General features: G+C 36.2%; 1 protein-coding gene across 1 annotated transcript in view; it reads right to left on the reverse strand.

The window, feature by feature from the left end:
* LOC134653787 (inverted formin-2) overlaps positions 1 to 20,910 on the reverse strand; it is a 66,382-nt gene that overhangs the window by 14,282 nt on the left and 31,190 nt on the right. Inside the window, exon 3 of the mRNA XM_063509185.1 lies at positions 10 to 118. Coding sequence (XP_063365255.1) covers positions 10 to 111 — 102 coding nt within the window. The 5' untranslated portion in view covers positions 112 to 118. The remainder of the gene's footprint in view (positions 1 to 9; positions 119 to 20,910) is intronic.

The raw sequence follows: 20,910 nt of genomic DNA on the forward strand, positions 1-20,910 counted from the left end.
TAGACTCACCTGCTTTTTGACAGGCGCGGCGGGCGACGTGAGCGCCGCCGCAAGCTTGCTGGCGTACTCGGCATGCTCGACTATGTAGTCCAGGCCCACTCGGCTCTCCATGCCGACTCTGCAACAAAGGAAATACATGTGAAAGTATATTGCGTGGTGGAGATGTCGCACACACGACAATGTCGTGAAACAACATGACTGTTATTCGTTGTTATCAACTGCAACAAACAGCCGTTGATGATTTTTTCCAATTGTTAGCGTATTTTGGCGTATTTTACTTCAGATTCTAACAGAGTTTTCAATGGTTATGGACGTTATACATAGTAGAGCAGTACGAGTATTAAGGGATATCAAGCCAGCAAAAAACATCCTTCTCTTGAAGTCGGTTATAGCGAAATATAGGTGCAATTTACATTTCTTTTTCTATATAATCTGCTCGGATTTTTTAACAGGTTATAAAATGATTTACTAAACTGTACTAATGTGTGAAATTAGCACAAGATAACGATATACGTAACCATTAAAATACTTTTAATCTGAGACATTGCAAATTAGACTGGCTTCGCTTTAAAAGGACGAGTCTATAAAAACTTTGTGATTAACATAAAATGTTTTAACAAACGCGATTATGTGTAGGTACATAAATTATATATATTATAATAACTAGTAAACGTGTTAGTAATGAGAAAAATGTTAATTAGGTAAGCTTGGTTCTGATCAAATTCTTGCAAGAAACACGAATTAGCACTATTAGCAGTCAGAAATATAATACTTTTCTTTGGTTCAGTTTTTATTATTTCGATTAGGTATAAGAATATAAGATGTCACTAACTGTATTTTGCAGTGAATCCATAAAATCACCCTTTTACAGCTATTGTACTTGCCTGCCTGCAATAGCATTTTCATTCTCACGCCTGGGCACAAACTCACAAATATTCAGTGCTACTGTATTGTTTGATTCGTTGTGGCACTTGTGGCGTTCATGGCTCACAAAAAATGTTGCATTACATTTACCTACTTTTAGTCTGTAAAATCGCAAAATAAGTATTAAATTTGAGACAAAAAAAGAAAAGATATTAAAAAAAAGATATGAAATTCATTTTAAGTTTGAACCGTTAAGATGAAAGATTGGTTAGGTTAAGTAGTTATTTCTGCACCTATTTACAGCTCAGTCACAATGATTTAAGTTCCTATTCATAACAGGATCAAATAATATTTAAACCAATACGCAATTGTCATAATTAAATATCAGCTTAAAATTACCATTTGTCCTTCATTGGTCCAGTGATCGATCTAGACAACCGGTCGTTGACAGTGCTCCTTTTCGCAACTGACCAGTTCCAAATTAGCTAAAGATCAATGTGATGATTTTATCAATTTGCCTGACAAATCTGTCTGTGCGCAGGTGTGGCCAATAATTGTGGCGAAAAATAGGACATGTTTGGCGTAGGTATTCATGACGTTGAAAATGGAGCTTGGAGAACTCCACTGAATGTATTTGCAATGTGCTTATGATTTTAACAGATTTAAAAAATAACGAGATATTCAATTCATCTAGATATTAATTTATTTTATTTTCTTTAAGTAGGTATATCTCTGATTTCTCAACGGTGGCTGGACCTATTTTAAAAAGGAAATCAAAGTAAACCACAAAATGAACTCATTACTAACCGTTATGTGAAGTTTTTTATTTGTGTACGTAGTTCGTTTTCCAAAAGTCCGATAATAATGCAATTTCATATCTACGAAGAGTAAGAGAAACGTATGGTACTTACTCTTACATATCTACCTATCAACTAAGAGGTGTAATAGGCCTAATGATAACACATTAGGGGTAATGTTACATTAGGTAACCGAGCACACGTTACCTATGCATTGCGTTAACAAATACTATTACTAACATCTAGTATGTTATTTCTGAAATCACCTTAAGTAAACATATGGCATTTCTTGTCAATTAATTATTTTCTAAATGGACTGAGACACTTCATAATCATGTTAATGTTATATGAATTTATATTACATTTATAAAATTCGTATGATTTATTCAACAGTTTATATAGATGTAAAACATATAGTTTATACATATGTATCAATGGATCGATTAGACATTGACATTCTGAGAATATTTGTCATACTAAACTAGACTAGACTTACATAATTAGGTACCTTGACATAGAAAAATGATATTGTAAATTAATAATTTGCTAATTTAGTGGAATCAATTTAAATGTTTTTATGTAATTATTTGACATTTTAACACTAACAAAATAAATCAGGCTAGAGTTAAAAATAAGTAAATAGATTTTTATTATAGGTAATTAGTTAATAGATAAGATATTCTCACAAGCCGAAACTCTACAAAAGGCTGCGTCGCGTCAAGCAAATTAGTTTTTTGTCTCATCGGGTAAAAAAATCAATATTGATTGCAATTTTAAACAGCCGGGCCGGGACACATTATTGGAAAGATTTTCGCTGATCTACTCGTAGATTTCTTTTGGTTTCAGAATCGTAATGTTCCACAGTATTTAATATTATTTTAATACTTTTTTTTTGTTTTTATACGTTAGTTAGAAAATGGCACGTATTTAACCGGTCAACTAATTCATCGAATTAGGGTAGGTAGTTTACAGAAATAGAAATGGGTCATCAATAGATTGGCGACAAAAACGGAGCCTTAAAATATATCAATATGAGTTTTATTTTAATGCCGTTACAGCTTTTGCTTATTTTATTAATAATAAGCCGTTCGATTTTATCATACTGTTAGCTAAAAGTGACCGCTATCGAGATCATTTTGCAATCAACCTGCATATTTTCCAAGTGCTCATTATACAGGGTGCTTCCTGTAACAGGAGCAATAAATTAAACTAAAGGCTGTACTCCTCAAACTGACCAACATTTGTACAGCAACTTTTAAAAATTATGAATCCTTTAGACTTCCTCTTTTTCATACAAAATAAATATTGCCTTCAATGTACGCTGACATCGGTGCGTTTGACGTTGCTTGTCACGCTTTAAACATAACAAAACTTGCAATACATTGCGTCTTAGAATAAACTTTAAAGTGTAATAAAAATCAAACCATGAGTTATTTTCAAAAGTCGCTGAACAAATGTTGGTCAGTTTGAGGAGTACAGCCTACAGTTTAATTTATTGCTCCTGTTACAGGAAGCACCCTGTAGATATTCGATCTAGATGATGAGCAAAAGAGATTCAATAAAGTGACATTGACATTTCATACTATCTCACGACGAGGTGTCTCGATCGAATGAGATTAGGTCGCAATTTTTGCTCTCGCCTTTTAAAGTGTAGGTAAATCACCAGTTCCATTACAAACTGTGAAACTATAGGCGCAGAATCAAAACAAGTAAATTATACATGTACCTACTTACCTTAAAATTACAAAAAAAAACAACGGGTTGCACTCAGGGAGTGCCGGCAGTAGTGAAAACTCAATGACTAGTGCAAAATGCACTATGTATAATTTGAGGTTAACGCCATCTAGCGTTAGCGTTAATTACTTGAAACCCCTAAGCACATCACTGTTAGTACTCGAGTTATATTAATACCAGTTAGAGCGAAACTCACTAGATGGCATTTAAATCAACAAAGAAAAACTCAATGACATTACATGTAACAGTTTTTCATGTAATGTAATTGAGTTTTTCTTTATTGATTTAAATGCCATCTAAATGAGTGGACATCTAAATCTTACGGTTAAGTGATCGTCTTACGCTGTCTCGAGTTTAACATTTTTTTTCCCACCTCAAAATTCGCACCGCTAAAGAAGTTTTCACTTCAAAACAGACTACCTATTTTATTTATATTCATAACATAAGTTACCTATGCGAAATTTTGACACATTGTCTTAAAAATACGTCGTCCCATATCGGCAAGTGTGCTCAATCCACTTATAGATGTAGTGCATAACTGTTTTCCATCGTATTTTTGTACCGAGACTGTCTGAAATAGCAAGACACGTTCGTTCATTTCCGTAAAAATACGATGGAAAATAATTATGCACTACAACTTTACCTAAGTATACATACAGACATACACAGATAGAGAGCTGGTTAAAAAATAACAAAAACCAAACAAAAAGAGTGCAACTGAAATATAATAATTATAAACATAGCTGTGAATGATAATACTATTACTTATTCTGTGGCTGTGATTGTTCTTTTTTGTGGTAACTCAATAACATCAATCAATTGGCTTGATTAAATGTAACCCGCGTTTTAGACAGACTCTGACAATGTGGTTTGACAATAGTAATGTCAAGGCGAAGACCCGTGATCTCACGATACGATTGATACGTGTTACCAACTGTTCTCGATACAAAATCACTATCAGTTTATCAGTCTTACAAATACGCCGAGGTAAAGAATAAACTTTGTTCAATTGATGCTGTGTTGTATATATATTTTTTAAAGTACCTACATAGTGTCAGTCCAAACATACTTTACTTCGCCTTGGCAAGCGTCAGAAATTTTACACTACCACCATAAATCCGCAATCGTACGTTACGTTAATACGTTTTGTATAACGTTTATGGGACCTCTATCTACACTTAGAGAATCTGTAATAATATGCTACGTCCCACAAAAAAAAGGAAAATATATTAACATTTATATGTACTGCGAATGTGGTTTAGAGTTAGCTTAGACGGACTCTATGAGTTGGTATTTATTTATTTATTTAAGCGTATGGCGTATTAATATTGTAGGCAATATAATCATGCTACTAGTATAACTAATTATAAGTCGACATCCAGGCTACGCAGCCAATCGATCGCATCAGGTGTCAGATTGGTGTAGAGGTCCTCCGGGATGCCCTGGAAAGTGGGCCTATGAGTTGGTATTATAAAATGCTAGAGCCGCCCTTTAAGCGAAATAAATGATATTCTATTCTATTCTAAAATAAATATACATATTGGGATTTGAAGATATTGATGCATTTATACATGTCATAATAACAACAAAAAAAATTGAACTCCTAAGAAATATCAAATTATTTTCTCTGGCATTTAATAACAAGCAAACGATTCACTAAATGTCCTTTACGAAATCGAATACCTCGCATACCAAATACTTTCCATTACAATATATCGGCAAATATTTAATATTATTGCTGGTATCATTTTTATTAGCATTATCACTTTGATTTTATGAGTTTTTATTCCACTTTGGGCTTGACTTTACTGTTATGATAATCGTTCGCACATTGGCCTCACCTTGGCGTTCTTTTACCGAAAGTAACTTAGTTTTGAAATCGTGCGAATCATTTGACATTTATAAAGATAGATAAGTAGAGATAAATAATTATTTATGAAATAACTACAAATTCAAATAAATATAATACAACAAACAGAACAAAATAGAAATTAAACGTGTCTAACATCACGGAATGGATAGGTCCTAACTCAGCATACTACTAACTTAACGTGACCGCCTACCGATAAAAACCAGGCCGCGTAGCCAACATGCCAGTCGCTTACGCTCCGTAGCGATCGAAGCGATATCGTTGTCGTAGCGATAGCGATTGTCACATTGGCTACGCTAGCTGCCAAGACAAATATTTTGATTTGTCAAAATTGAAGGTCTTTTTCATAAGTCCATGGGCGGTGAAAGTAAAAAGCTAGTCTTCGTAAGGGTTGGGTGACTTCGTTTCGAGATCTAATAGTAACGCTGATCTGTAATATTGTGAAATTATACTGTCAAATATTGATCCGTGTGCGCGCTGCGCGAGCACGCGTGAATAGGGCAGCGAAGGGACGAATGTCAATGAATCATGTTTAGAACGATAGAGATGCAAACTTGATTTCATATCTTGAATACGGCCTTGATAAAAAATTTGATCTTAAATCCCAGATAAGGTCTGGAAGGTTATATGGTGCGACTGTTGGCCCTTTCTTCAGAATTCAGGGTGATATTATGGAGTAGGTATTAGAATGATTCGATATATGCTTTTCTTAAACGATATATGATGGTCCAGACTTTACCTAATAATTAAATATTATTATTACTTACATTAGATGATAAGTTTAGATGCTATAGAGAATAACAGTCGCGATACAACCGGGTAGCGATTTTTTAAAATTGCCAATATCATCTGACACCGTCTCAAACGGGATGCGAGAAGATGCGATGACAAAATTTTACGTACCGTAAAACGGGGTGAGTAGGTTTCGCGGGGAGAGGTGGGTTATGAATGGGGAGAGAAGGTTAGAGAGGGGGGTGATAAGGGATTTTAAGGCTGCTGCTACAAAAATAACGTATTCCAATTTAAAATGGCGCTACTAAATGTGCATAATAAAAAAATCGATCCAACAATCTTCCAAACTCACCTTTGTATGAAAACCCCTCTCACCCCAAATACGAGGCACTACGGGGTGAGGTGGGTTTTCCTCTTTATCGTCAAAGTTATAAACTAAAAACGACGACGGGGGGGGGGGGGGGGGGGCTGGTGACTAGCCGTTAGCGATGGCCATCCGCGTAATGTATATGTATGCTTGATTAAAGTTTTGTTAATTAATAATTACAATGTTTTTGATTAATTTAAGTACCTAAATAAAAAGGTACTTTATAATAAAGTCTATCAATTCAAAAAATTCCTGACATATTTGTGAGTTCCGTCCCCGTTCCTGACAAAAGGCTAAACTTCCTGTCATCTGGTAACCCTATTCCCGAGGGTCATTACACATTACGCTTTTAACCACTTTATGAATTGTCGCCCGGGATGCGATTGGTCATGCAAATCTGTTTCTAGCTAGCGAGCTAAATTTATTGACTATTTTAAAACATGATATAGGCAGATAGGTTTTTAACTTTTTACTAATATAATTTAAATAATTGTAAGAGTTCCTGGAAGCGGGTTGAGTCAAATACTTACTTACAGAGAGGAAATTTGAAATTAACACGATTTCAACATTTATACCACTCAATGATCAAAGTGTGAAAACATACAAAAATGTTGTTGGAAAGATGAGATGTCGTTGCTAATGGAAACTAAAAATAGACTCGTAAAAATCGCTAGAAAACATAAGTCAGCCCCAATATCAACAATTCCAAATATGTCACGTACAACAAAATAACTAAAACGCCATTTAATTTGTCCAGAACTGTGTTCCAATAAATATATCAAGTAAAAAAGCAAATAAACATAAATCGTTCGAGATAAGTTGGAAATACCTAAGCCAACTATGTCGCCGTGTATCAAATTGAATTCCTAAATTTCGTCCATTATCGCCCTAGTAAGTCAGCCGAATCATATTGGGATTGGGAAAGTTATGCCGGCTGTGGTGCAAGTGATGAGCATATGAAGGGTACACGGAAAGAACATGTCTAGTCACTTTAGTAACATTTTGAGTAATAGCGATTTTAAAATTTGGAACAATGTCAAAATGTCTGTTAATTCCGTGACCACGTTTTTTTAACTAAAAATAAGTTGTGTTACATATATTGTACAGTGGTAACAAAAAATATAGCCAATAGTTCATTAAGAGCTACAGCTAGAATGTAGACATTCTCAGTTTCCGTAGAAAGTGACTAGACATGTTGTTTCCGTGTGCCCTTCATTTGGAATGTGTTTTACCCGACTCATCGCAAAGGCGTCCTTTCCTTCCATGGTAACTCTAGGTTTAACCGGTTAACCCAGGTTAATGGGATGATGCAAGTGGCGCTTAGTGTCTTAAGTGAAATTTCTGGTTAAACATATTCATAACCTGTCATAATATTACAATTAGAATATAGGTACGCCTCCATTAGCAGTTCATTTAGTAGGTAAATATTTTAATAAAGTTTTCGTCATATGGAGATTTAGGAGGATTCAAAGGTAAGGAAAATAAACTAAACGAAAACAATGTTTTTTGTGCCATAGGGCTCCGGAAGGATTTAAAAGTAAAATCTGTTTAATGTAGCGTTCTTTGGCACAATTTTAGCTTCTCATCAAATTAATAGCCTGTTTCCTAAACCCCGAACCTAAATTATAGTTGGTCAAACCGTAGTCAAAACAATTTGTCAGTTAGTAAGAACCAGGAAAACTATACTCATCCTTTTCTTTTGGGTGCTATAGTACTAGTGTAAGACAAAGATAGTATGATTCTCTCTGTCTATGTTTGAAATGAGACAGTCCTTTGACAAACTATACCTATATTATATATACGCTAGAATCTCGTCGTAAATACCAAACCCAACACAGTAGGCCTGTCACCCCACGCACCGCGTCCACTCAGCGATCTACTAACATTCGCGAACATTTGTCTGCCTGTCTGCCTGTCCTAACTAAATGCCACTTCGCGCGAAAATACCTGAGTTTCGAAATTTTATCTCTTAGTTTTAAAACAGCGTAAATTTGCGGCAGTATTAGTGGGTTTAGCCTTTTTGGGAGTTAGTACTTTAAGTATTAAGCTGGTCTTTCGAAAATGTTACTTGTAGGTGATTTTGTACAATTATTTTATGGTTGATTTAATTTGTTACAAGCTTAAGTACTTTAGTGGGTTGTTTGAACTGTCGTTGGTTGATTAGGCTTCGTTAAAAATCTATTGTTGCTTCAACTAATTCAGAAATATGGATGCAAACTAAAACATTTAAATATAAACACCTTGATGCATATATGCTCCTACTAGGCTCACCATCAGATTAGGGTAAAAAAAAAACAAAGCATCTTGCGAAATTGACACCTCTTTGTTTTAAAGCAAATGAATGAAATAGGTACTATGACTTTTAAATTTAAAATATGTGTGTTTAAGTATGTATAGTCTGTGAGGAAAGAGAAGAGTCGTCGAATGAATGCTCAGACTCTGGGTACCTACATGTATGAGGAGGAGTAAAAATTACCCGTTTTATTTTACAGAGCAGGATACCTTCTATAACGATAATAACCATCATAAACAATTATACATATAAGTATAATAAGCTCTTGTCTTTTTTCTTAGGATTCATATACCTACCTGGAGCAGAGAATCTTCAAAATGAAATTAATTTGCCCATACGAATACCTACTACTTATAGTTGTTTGAATTCCATCTAGCTCTCAAATTACTAACAACGAGATGTACCTAATCTCCGTTCGCGCAACTGCAGTAGTTCCAGGAAGACCGACAGTTCCGGGCGTTCCAGCGATGCTGAATGGACCCGATGACACCTGAGAATGCTCCGGAGAACTGCGCGTGAGCATGGATCGCGTGAATTGCATTTCGACGCTGAGTGGAAACCTTTTCAGCGACGTTTTATACCGTTTTTGTGACATGTTCTGGTAAAATATTGTTGTATAAGCGTCCTGAATAAATCTTATCCTATATTATATTCTATTCTATTATATAAACATAGTTCCTGGGACAATCTGTGACTTATCTGCTCTTGAGACTAGTATAGTAAAGGATGACTCACGCTAGACCGGGCGGCTATGGAAAGCACCACGTGACCACTGATCAGCCGTCATACAAAATGGCATGTCAGACGCCTCGGCCCGGTCCCGGTCCGGTCTAGCGTGACGAGTCATCCTTAAAGCAGTGTCTCTCAATTTATTAGGTATTATCTACCCGAAATGAATTGCCATTGTGTCTTGATGACATTATTTTTGATCTTCACTACATAGTATAAAAGAAAGTCGCTTCTCGCTGTCTGTCCTTAATACATAATATGTAAGTATGCTTAGATCTTTAAAACTACGTAACGGATTTTGATGCGGTTTTTTAAATAGATAGAGTGGTTTAATTTGGCGGGTCGCAAGTATTTTACAAAGTATAAAATAAATGCTTTCCATTTCTAAGATATTGCATTCCAACGACATGTAGTCGTAGGTACTATTTCGCAATTCGTCCCAACTTCCATTTTTTTCTCACCGACACTCGTCAAAGTTACAAAATATCGATTTGATACCTTAACTTAATGACGGTGCCCACGCGTGGCCTTGCCACTGATTGTGCTGATCGATATATTATATGTAGGTACCCACTTTGCACACCCACGGTAAGCCGGCTAGAGATGCGACTGATTTCATTTTCGGCGGACATTAGATCGCCGAAAATCGGCAGAAATCTGCAAGGCTTGTGTTGGAATCCCGGCCTACGAGTGTACCAATAAAATTCTCGAAAATAATTATAGGTACCAAAAAACTGTAGAGAAACAACGGGATGAATGGGATGGATTAAGTTAAAATCTCTAGACAACCATCCATCCATCATATTCAGAGGTCAAATTTGTTCAAGATAAAATAATTACATATGTTTTCAGACTCGCACATAGACTCAATAATTGTAATTACATCATCATCATCTTCCTCGCGTTGTCCCGGCATTTTGCCACGGCTCATGGGAGCCTGGGGTCCGCTTGGCAACTAATCCCAGTAATTGGCGTGGGAACTAGTTTTTACGAAAGCGACTGCCATCTGACCTTCCAACCCAGAGGGTAAACTAGGCCCGTATTGGGATTAGTCCGGTTTCCTCACGATGTTTTCCTTCACCGAAAACCGACTGGTAAATATCAAATGATATTTCGTACATAAGTTCCGAAAAACTCATTGGTACGAGCCGGGGTTCGAACCCGCGACCTCCGGATTGCAAGTCGCATGCTCTTACCGCTAGGCCACCAGCGCTTCCACATAATTGTAATTACATCCCATTATGGAATTAAAAGATAAGATTAATTCAATTATAGTAAGCAATTTATCTAACCTAATCGACCTTCGCCTTTCACACCCTGTCATCATTACAGATAACAATACTTAATTAAATTGATGGCCTGTCATTGTCTAGGTAATGGATAAATCAGAACCAGATATTTTTAATGTAGAAAAGAAGCTATAATCAAAAATAATCATGGTGATTAGAAGCTAATGTTTCAATTAAATTTACAATTGCCACACAATCTATTTGCAGCAATCGACGGCTTCTTAAGCCTAATTGTGGTAGTGGCTTTGCCTGCGAAACTGGTGGTTCTAGATTCGAAACGTGACGAGCACAAGTAGTCTTTATGTTATAGGTGGATTTTTAAATAGTTGGGTATTCCAAATAATCAAATTCTATTCACATTGGCATCCACGTCCTTGTCTCGGCCAAAAGTTACTGCACTACCAGTTAACCAAATTAAAGGATTAAATTTAAATCCTAAACAGCAAAAAACTTGAATTATGTGCCATTAATCAGTAAAGTAAAAAGTTAATGCGACTGGGTGGGTAATGGCGTTAAAATGTATTTGATTCAAGTAATAAATGTTTAACAAATAATAGGAAGGCAAAAAACTTGTTTGCGTCAACCTTTACACAAATCCTAAAAAAACTTTTCAATTTGATTTAGTGTCTCCGAACATAATAGTAATTATATTTAAATGGTCAATTGATTACCTATTATTATTTACCTTAGGTAATTGTAGCTTGCCAAATCGTAAGTTTATATAGCCGACTGGAAAATACGAAAAGCTGCATTCAGGAGTTACGGTGGATTTCCTATATCTTGGAATACAGTATTAGCTAATACAAGCAAATAATTTACGCAAACATATTAATGCTGAATTCCGTATATTTCCAAGGAAACTTCATCATCATCATCATCATCCTGGCGTCAATCCCAGCTGTGCCCCCGCGCGGGGCGCGAGGACCCGGGGTCCGCCTTCCGACTCCTTCGTGTCCACTTTGCCCGATCTTCGGCGTCCCTGGTGGTGAGTCCGTTGGCACGCATGTCCTCCTTAACGACATCAAGCCATCGCTTCCTGGGCCGGCCTTTTCTTCCCGTACCGGGAGGAGGCGGCATGGCCAGGCATTTGTTACCCACGTAACTTGCCGGTCTGCGCGAGACGTGGCCATACCAACGAAGGCGGCACTCTTGCAGTTTGTCAGCGAAACTTGCCATCATTCATATTTTCATTATTTTCATCGCGCTTTTGATAATTGACAAGCAATCTTGAGCCCGCTACCTAAGAATTATGGTGCAATTTTTTATGAAATAGGAGGAAAACCTACTAGACGAATCGCCTGTCCGTAAGTGATTACCGTCGCCCATGGTCACCCGCAACACCAGAGGGTTGCAAGTGTGTTGCCGGCTTAAGACGAAAGTATGGAGGACCCGCTCGAAATCGCCTTTTCAAGTCCTCATTTTCGTCTCTGGATAATAACATTATTGAAAATGATTTGACGCAATTTGTTGTAAGTATAATATATCAACCACAGCTATTTATGCCTCTTCGTTTATTTTTTGTAGAACTTTTAATTATCATAAGAATTAGAAGCATTTAAAAATTTGCATGAAATCTTTTTCCTTCCTATTTTTTTTCCAAAAAGCGAAAAAGTCAAACGTAGGGGCATAGCTATGGTAAATATACCTACATCAAATTATGTAAAAATATTTTCCATAATGCCAATATCCAGAGAGGAAAATGGGGACTATGTTTGTATGGATAAGTGGCAGTCCCCTTTCCTCTTAAGATGGAAGTAAGCACGCTCTTTTCTTGAAGGTTTGAACGTCTTATAGGTCCGAGATACCGCGGGCGACAGTTCATTCCACCGCTTAGCAATACTATAATACGCATATACTGGTTCGTGTAGTAGTTTATCTTGTCAGTTGTAAGTAATACCCAAGGTCCTACATTTTTGGGCAGGCAAGTAAGACGGGTGTCGCCCTTACCATTCACCTTGCTTCCTTAAAAGCGGCCATTTTGTTTGTTTGATCGTCGGCCCGTAGATAAGGTTGAGGTCGGGTGACGAATCAGGAGATATTATTCTTGTACGTCCTTGTAAAGGTCATTTTAGTTTTAAGAGCATGAAGAAGCAAATTTACTAGATGTATTATGATATAGACAAACGAGCACACGAATCGGCTGATGATAACCAATTACCGTCGCTTATTCAGAATTTTTTTCTAGAACGACTGATCTAGACAGTTTTTACGTATTGAACTTATTTGCTTTGGCCGAAGGTTGACTGGTAGAGGAAGTATTATAGCATTAAGTTCAACGTTTGTAACATATGTATTCTTAGTTAAATATAGATTATATCAATAAATAGAGCTATCAGTTCTGATTAAGAAAACACAAATAAAAGATAGTCTAAGACAAAAAAGTATTTTGTACAAATACCTAATGATAAGAAACGAGTACATCTAAGGCTTACATAGACTTATACTTAGCTTAGATTCTAAGCTAACCCGGCACAGACTTAGCAAGCGATAGAGTGTGGAAGCGCCACTATAAAAGTCGAATTCCTATCAAAATTATGACGCTACACTTTGTCGATTAAGAGCTTAAACTAAAACTAAAACTAGATATATTATGTAAGTCTCTAGTGTCTAGTTATTCATTGCCTAAATCCTAAGTGTCCCCAGATTCGAACCTAGGCCAACCAGTAGGGACCTAGCGAGACAGCGGTTCAGAGGTCGTGCGCTTTCACTGCCTGCGCGCGCGCGCCGAATGGGGAAAATTGAATATCGCTTGCAAAACGCCAGGTTTCGGCGTTGCGCCGTCTCCTGTACAAGCTAATTCGAATCGTGTTAGAAAGATGTAAGATTGAAAATCAAATGTTGTATATGAAACGTCACGTTTCGGCGTTGAAGACTGGCTAATTTGAATCTTACTACAACGTTGTAAGGATTAAAATGAATAATCGCTCACTAAACGCTAAGTTTTGGAGCTAGACGTGTGCGGTCTGGAAAAGGACAAGCGAATTTGAATCGTACTGTAATCGTTTAAGGTTTATAACATAGATGTGAACGTAGAATTTGCATATAACATGCAATTTTAAGACGTTTAAGGAAATTGATACTTATATTTCACAGTTAAAGTTCACGTGGAGTTAATGTATAATATCCAGAGAAAATACATAATTCTTAGACAACTTGATAAAAATCTTGCAACATTTCAAAAGAATACCATAATTTATCTCTTCAAAAAGATATTATAGGTGCCTAATTAAAATATTAATTGTTTAAGCACATAACGAAAACGATGTCCAAGTTTTTTAATATCTCAATATAAGGTTAGTTTCAGGGATCAATTACCTAAACCATAAAGAGTAAATTAATGAATCTACAAAACGAATCCATATTAGTTATTAATGTGAGTACTAAAAAGCAGTCATAAAACAAGAATTTGACACTATTCGTGGTACTGGAAGGTAAAACCTTATACAGACGCCATCTGTAATAGTTCGAACCAACCCCGTTGAAAGCGCCATAAATATACGAATAATTCTGCAAAATACACACAATAACCTACTTAGTATTTTACTTAATTGTATATGTATGTGTATTACTTATTTGGCCTAAACGAAGCAAAGTATCCCACATATAATATAAGTACTGGTATTTACAATGCCATTTCGATACGTGTTTTTAATATTTTTCCTTACGAACGCCAATAAAAATAAGTACGTTCTATAAATAAAACCGTACGTTCTATAAGTTGGAACCTGATAACAAAACATACAAGTTTTTGTCTCAACGAACTTCCTTAGTGCGACGACCGTCACACGATATGTCTGTCTGTCTGTTCGGATCAACTTGATGGAAATTAATATGTCTGCTCGGTATTAGGGTTCTTTGTATTGTTTTATTGTGTGTGTAAATATCACATTAATTGCCGAGTTTAAGTTTATTTTTAAGTCACTGAACAAATGTTGGTCAGTTTGCGTACTGGCTGCAGTTTAATTTTTAAGTCACTGAACAAATGTTGGTCAGTTTGAGTACTGGCTACAGTTTAATTTTTAAGTCACTGAACAAATGTTGGTCAGTTTGCGTACTGGCTGCAGTTTAATTTTTAAGTCACTGAACAAATGTTGGTCAGTTTGAGTACTGGCTACAGTTTAATTTTTAAGTCACTGAACAAATGTTGGTCAGTTTGCGTACTGGCTGCAGTTTAATTTTTAAGTCACTGAACAAATGTTGGTCAGTTTGAGTACTGGCTACAGTTTAATTTTTAAGTCACTGAACAAATGTTGGTCAGTTTGCGTACTGGCTGCAGTTTAATTTTTAAGTCACTGAACAAATGTTGGTCAGTTTGAGTACTGGCTACAGTTTAATTTTTAAGTCACTGAACAAATGTTGGTCAGTTTGCGTACTGGCTGCAGTTTAATTTTTTGCTCGTGTTACAAGCCACACCCGGTATAAACTGAAATAGATAACCGCCTTGGCCACCGGTGGACTTGGGGCCCGATTCGGATTTTGAACTAGACATTTATTAGATGTCTATTAAACATCACCAAGATACGACAACGATATGTTTAAGATCTTGCCTGTCAAATTTGACATTTGTGCGATTCTGGAAATACTCATGAACGATTTCCACAGGATATTTAAATTTATTATTACCTACGACATTTTAACGTAAAAGTGACATTTGTTTCCCGAATTGAGCTGCAAAAGAGAACTAGTTGAAATCTAAACTACAACGTATCTAGTACATATCGTATCGTTTTCTAGTCTAGAACGGATCTTGTTTTCCGAATACCGCGGTTGGTCACTTTTTCTTTAGTGTGAATTATCTATTTCAGTTTATAAAACGTTTAATTACTAGCATGAATGAAGTACGAGTATATTATTATCATAATTTTTAATTTCTCATGCTCTGAAAAAGGGTCATTGTTGTTCTAAAAGGTGTGCAGAAAATGATACGTTTCTGCACTCATTTAACTTTCCAAGTGCGATTTTTTTAATCCAACAATTGAAATTTGGTTTTAAATGGATTTATTATACAATTTCCATTCTCCCGATTTTTAACTCCCCATTTCATAAATATAACGATTCTTTGACGACCTAACTTGTTAATTGAAAGTACCCTCGAGAAACAGTATAAAAATTTATGCTCAGTCATGTTTTTTAAAATGACATAAATATATGCATTTTACTTTCCTCGTATTCGAAATAAAGAGTAGAGTGTTTAACTCGGGTGCAAGGCATCATTTCAGCCTCGGACTATTGGCGCTCTCACTGCGTTCGAGCACCAAACTATACCTCGGCAGAAATTAGTGCCTTTCACCCCTTTGTTAACAATCTACTATATTTAAAGGCAAAAGGGGAACAATATCAATGTGATTTATATCGTTAACATTTAAAACTACTAAATCTTAATAAGATGCATCTAGATCCGTTTGTTTTTATGTGGCACTTACGCCTGATTTGTGGCCAAGATAAACTTAAAGTTAATATTTTATAATGTAACGGAACCAGTAAAGGCTTTATGCAAATTAAACCAGTTTGATTTATTATTTATTATCATTTTAGCGCCTGCGCGGATCAAATTACTGACCCGTTGTGGCTAATGTCAAAATAACAACATGTCATAGGAGGGAACAAAAAAATTCAATTGTTATGTTTGCAATGTTTAGTCTAGTTATCGGGGTTCTATTTGACAGCAGTACTGCTTGGTGTTGACAGTTAATGTTTTTTTTTAAACATACATATCTATGCCATATAGAAAGTGAAGAAAATCTGCGCGGAAAGAGAACTAAGAGTCGTAGAATGTATGGGCTCCCTTACATTCCACGACTCTTCTCTTTCCGCACAGACTCTATCTTATACCTTTAAACGAGCAATTTTTGTATTTTATATATTTCGGGGATCTCGGAAACGGCTCTAACGATTTCGATGAAATGTGCTATTTGGGGTTTTCGGGGGCGAATATCGATCTAGCTTAATAAGCTAGGTCTCATCTCTGGGAAACGCGCATTTTTGAGTTTTTATATGTTTTCCGAGCAAAGCTCGCCGGTCTCCCATATTCGGCCCGATTCGGATTTTGTAATAGACATCTGTTAAATATCTTTTAGACATCGCCAAGATACGATAACGATATGTTTAAGATCTAACCTGTCAAATTTGAAATTTCCGCGATTCTGGAGATAATCTTGAACGATTTCCGCAAGATATTACTTAGAGATCTAATTCACATCTCATAGATATCTAACACGATCTATCGTAAAAGTGACATTGGTTGCCCGAATTGGGCTGCAAAAGAGAACTAGTTGAAATCTAAACTATAACGTATCTAGAATGGATCTAGTACGTGTCGTCTCTTGTGAATATCTTGAAGTTCGAATACGGCAGATTAATAATTATATAGAGTCCGTGTAAGCTAACTTTGCACCTTACATTAAAGTCAAATTTGCACAGAACTCTGACATTATTGATGATGACATTGCCATACTTAGTAATTGCGAATGTTATGCAGTGTTAACTCTTGGTCCGAATTTAGTAACAGTTATTATATAGTATAGGCATTTGTTATTAGTTATCTTTCGAACTACGGATCCCGGCAATACTGTCTGTCAGGCACCTACACGTACAGTCAGCAGCAGAAGTTGCTAAGCGGGCGAGGTGTTCAAAATTATTATCTCCTAACAATAACGTCGCGTCAAGCTCATTTTGGACACCTGGCCCGCTTAGCAACTTCTGCTGCTGACTGTACTTAGATCGTAGGTGGCCATCCCATCGCAATACGTACTGTTTAAAGTATCTTCGAGCCAGCTTCCGGCCGACACAGACCTTGAAACCGGTACATTATGCAATCACACGGCTGACAGCTAGCCTACATATCACGGATAAAGAGCTGCCAGTACGAGAAATAAACGCGGTCTTATTAAAAGTAGGTACCTACATAATATGGTGTAGAACGGTTAATTTGACTAGTCTTTATAAATTTACAATTTTATCCAGAAAATAGTGGAGAATACCACCAGTTTAAAAAAAGTATTTCTCCACTCAACAAAATTCTACGCTCGTGAATCTATTATAGAATCTTTCGCTTTAAGATAAGATAAGATAAAACATAGTGACAAATAAAGCTACGCCGGCTCCAACCCTACACCTCTTACTCACGCACATGCTTTCGCGGGACTCAAAATAAGCACTCGAAGAAATATCTAAATATCTAACTTTGCTCTCTTGTTGTACTAATAACTATTTTAATCAAGCATAATTACAAATGCAAAAATATAAACAATTAAGCATCTCCATTAGAGCCATTAAACCGTTAACCCATTGTCAAATTGTACTGGTAACCATGGTAACTCCAGGTTTAACCGGTTAACCCCGGGTTAGTGAGATGGTAGGTACAAGTGAACCTTAGTGACCTAGAAATTTTAACTTTTTATAATCCTATCTTTGCGTCAGCTTAATATTTTGATCGGTCGTCATTAGCATCAGTAAGTGTGTCTTGGATGATACATGCCTCACTATATCTATAGCCACACTTGGGCAGGCTGTAGATGGCCACAACGACGCATTGTCTATGCCCTGATTATGGATCAGGGCTGGCAATCCTTGGTTAAAAAAATCCTAGATTAAAATCGTGTAAAATTGTCTTCAAATTTCAAAACTAGGTATTTGCACTGTGTAAAAAATGTATACTTTTATTTGAGGTACATGGCAGGTATATAGCACAAAGATATACAATTGCAAACACATTTTTAACTATGAGATACTCTCCCTATTTTTACATACAAAATACAGCACATTGTAATAATGTGTGTCTAAGTAATATGCTCCAGAAAATATCCTTCGAACACGAATCCCTACGAACCAAATCTATCGAGTGATAGAAAGTCTGGATGTATTGTCGAATAGCCAAAGACAATTTGAAAAAGCTCCAGGAGTATTCTCCAAAAACGAGGACAGCCAACCCTAGCCTCGATCGAACCGGAAGCCGCTACTTCAAGTGCGGCGGATGCGCGCATTGTACCACACGCCTATAGGTTGATGACATTAGGCCTGCGTATGCGTCGGGCTCAAAACATCAGTAAGATTATTAAGGAGGGTGCCGCTAGGCACACTCCTGCGCCCTGAATTCTTTATCTTATACAGTCAGCAGCAGAAGTTGCTAAGCGGGCGAGGTGTTCAAAATTACCTTGACACACTCTTATTCTCTTAACAATAAAGTCGCGTCAAGATCATTTTGAACATCTGGCCCGCTTAGCAACTTCTGCTGCTGACAGTACCTATATGTCCTATATTATTAATCACTACGCATTGTACAACAACCTATAGGTTGATGACATTTAGTATGCATTAGACCCAAAACAGTATTAGGATTTTAAGGAGATAACTAGCTAGACACACTTCTTGGTCCTACCCTACCAGTTTATAAGTTGATCACATTAGAGGGCTGTACTGCGTACCCTATGCGTTGGACTCAAAACAGTGGGATTATTAAGGAATTAAGGAGGGTATCGCTAGGCCCCATTCTGGGTCATATATTAATCCCTACGAATTGTACAACAGCCTAAAGATAGGGTGATAATGATAACATTAGGCCTGCGCATTGCGTTGAACTCAAACACTACTGGGCCCCGATTTATTTCACTTACTTACCTCACTAGTATCTATTTAATATTTTTTAAACAAATTAATCGATGTAGGTACTTATATTTTTTATTTTATTTAACTGATCCCGCATGTTTGATACCAGTTTTCATCACATCATTGCAATTCCTTAAGGGGTTGTTAATGTTCTTCCATTTCTCTAATTAAGCAATTAACGTCACTGAATTCCCGCCAACACGCCGAACGAGCCATTACGCAAATTTACTACGTTCTTGTGCAAATTTATTGGGGATGCTTCCAAACAAATGTAATTATTGACAATAAAACGTACGTAGTCACTTATTTCCTTGTTTAATTTATTGTGATAAGATTTTACGTCATCATCATCATCATCATAATTTAAGAGCGTGGCTCTTGTCGGTGGAGTATGCGCCAGTTTTCGCGTAAGATTCTACGTATTGAACAGAAATTCAGTGATAAATTTTACGGCTGCGAGTGGCCGTTTGATCGTTCAATATGACATATGTCAGTATCACATAAGTTCGAAATTTTCATTTTGTCGCAACGCTTGATACAGCTCTCATTCGCTCAGGCGACGTATTTTATTAAAGAAATACGTCTGTCCTGAAAAATCTAACGTAAGAAACTAGGCGAAGTATTTTCAACGATGTAGGTATAGTGCGACATAAAATAGTAGAACTTAAATAAAATGAAACTAGAATAATTCTACTAAATTGTTGCCATGTTTAAGCATTTTACGTCAAAAATGTGAGAGTTACGTGTACGTGTAGGAAGTGGCGCCCTCAATAATTATCTATAATTTCTTGTCGAACTATACATCAAGTGACAAATACCTAGTAGGTACATAATAAACACTATATACAAATAATAAATTGCGGGTATTGTGATTCACTTGCTTTGAATGGTTTTTAGGCAGTCATCCATTTTCGCAGTTTTGAATATATGGAACCTTCTTTTATTCCATTATAATAAATTATCTAGTTCAAAATTCGATTTGATATTCTTTTAAAAGGACATCAGGACTTAAGAGGATGAACAAATAATCAAGTAATCTGTCGACTTCTAAAAGGCCATTTCAACATCAATGGTTAGTTAGTACACACGGAATCCCAAAGACAAATACCACAATACAGGCAATACAGCATCCATCTTGTCCACATCAAGGAAGCGAACAAGCCACATTATACGACATATAAGGCACAAACATGTCCGTATAATACCCGCTGTAAACTTAATGTAACTACCATTTATGTCAGACTTGTATATAACGACTATATTTATTTCCTTACTTGCGTTACCGGACGCTAGAAAGCTCTATGTTTTAGATTAGAGCTAGTTTTTAAAATTGTTCTATAACTGTGAGAAAAATAATTGTGTAATTAAAGAATAATGAAATGACTAAAGAACGTTTCTTTAATTTTACAATAATTTACTAAGTATAAAGAAAAATATGAAAATTTTGAATATTTGTACCTGTTACCTACTAACAGCCTTTCGAACTTTAAGATACGTCGATATCTAATATTTGACATATCTTAAAGTTCGAATATGGCTAGATCTTAGGTAGGTACATTAATATTTAATTTAAATCCAGTAGGTAACTGTAAATGCCATACGATAAATAAAATTTTGATGTACTTATGCAA

This window comes from Cydia amplana, chromosome 1 (genome assembly GCF_948474715.1).
Source record: "Cydia amplana chromosome 1, ilCydAmpl1.1, whole genome shotgun sequence".
NCBI classification, from domain to species: Eukaryota; Metazoa; Arthropoda; class Insecta; order Lepidoptera; family Tortricidae; genus Cydia; species Cydia amplana.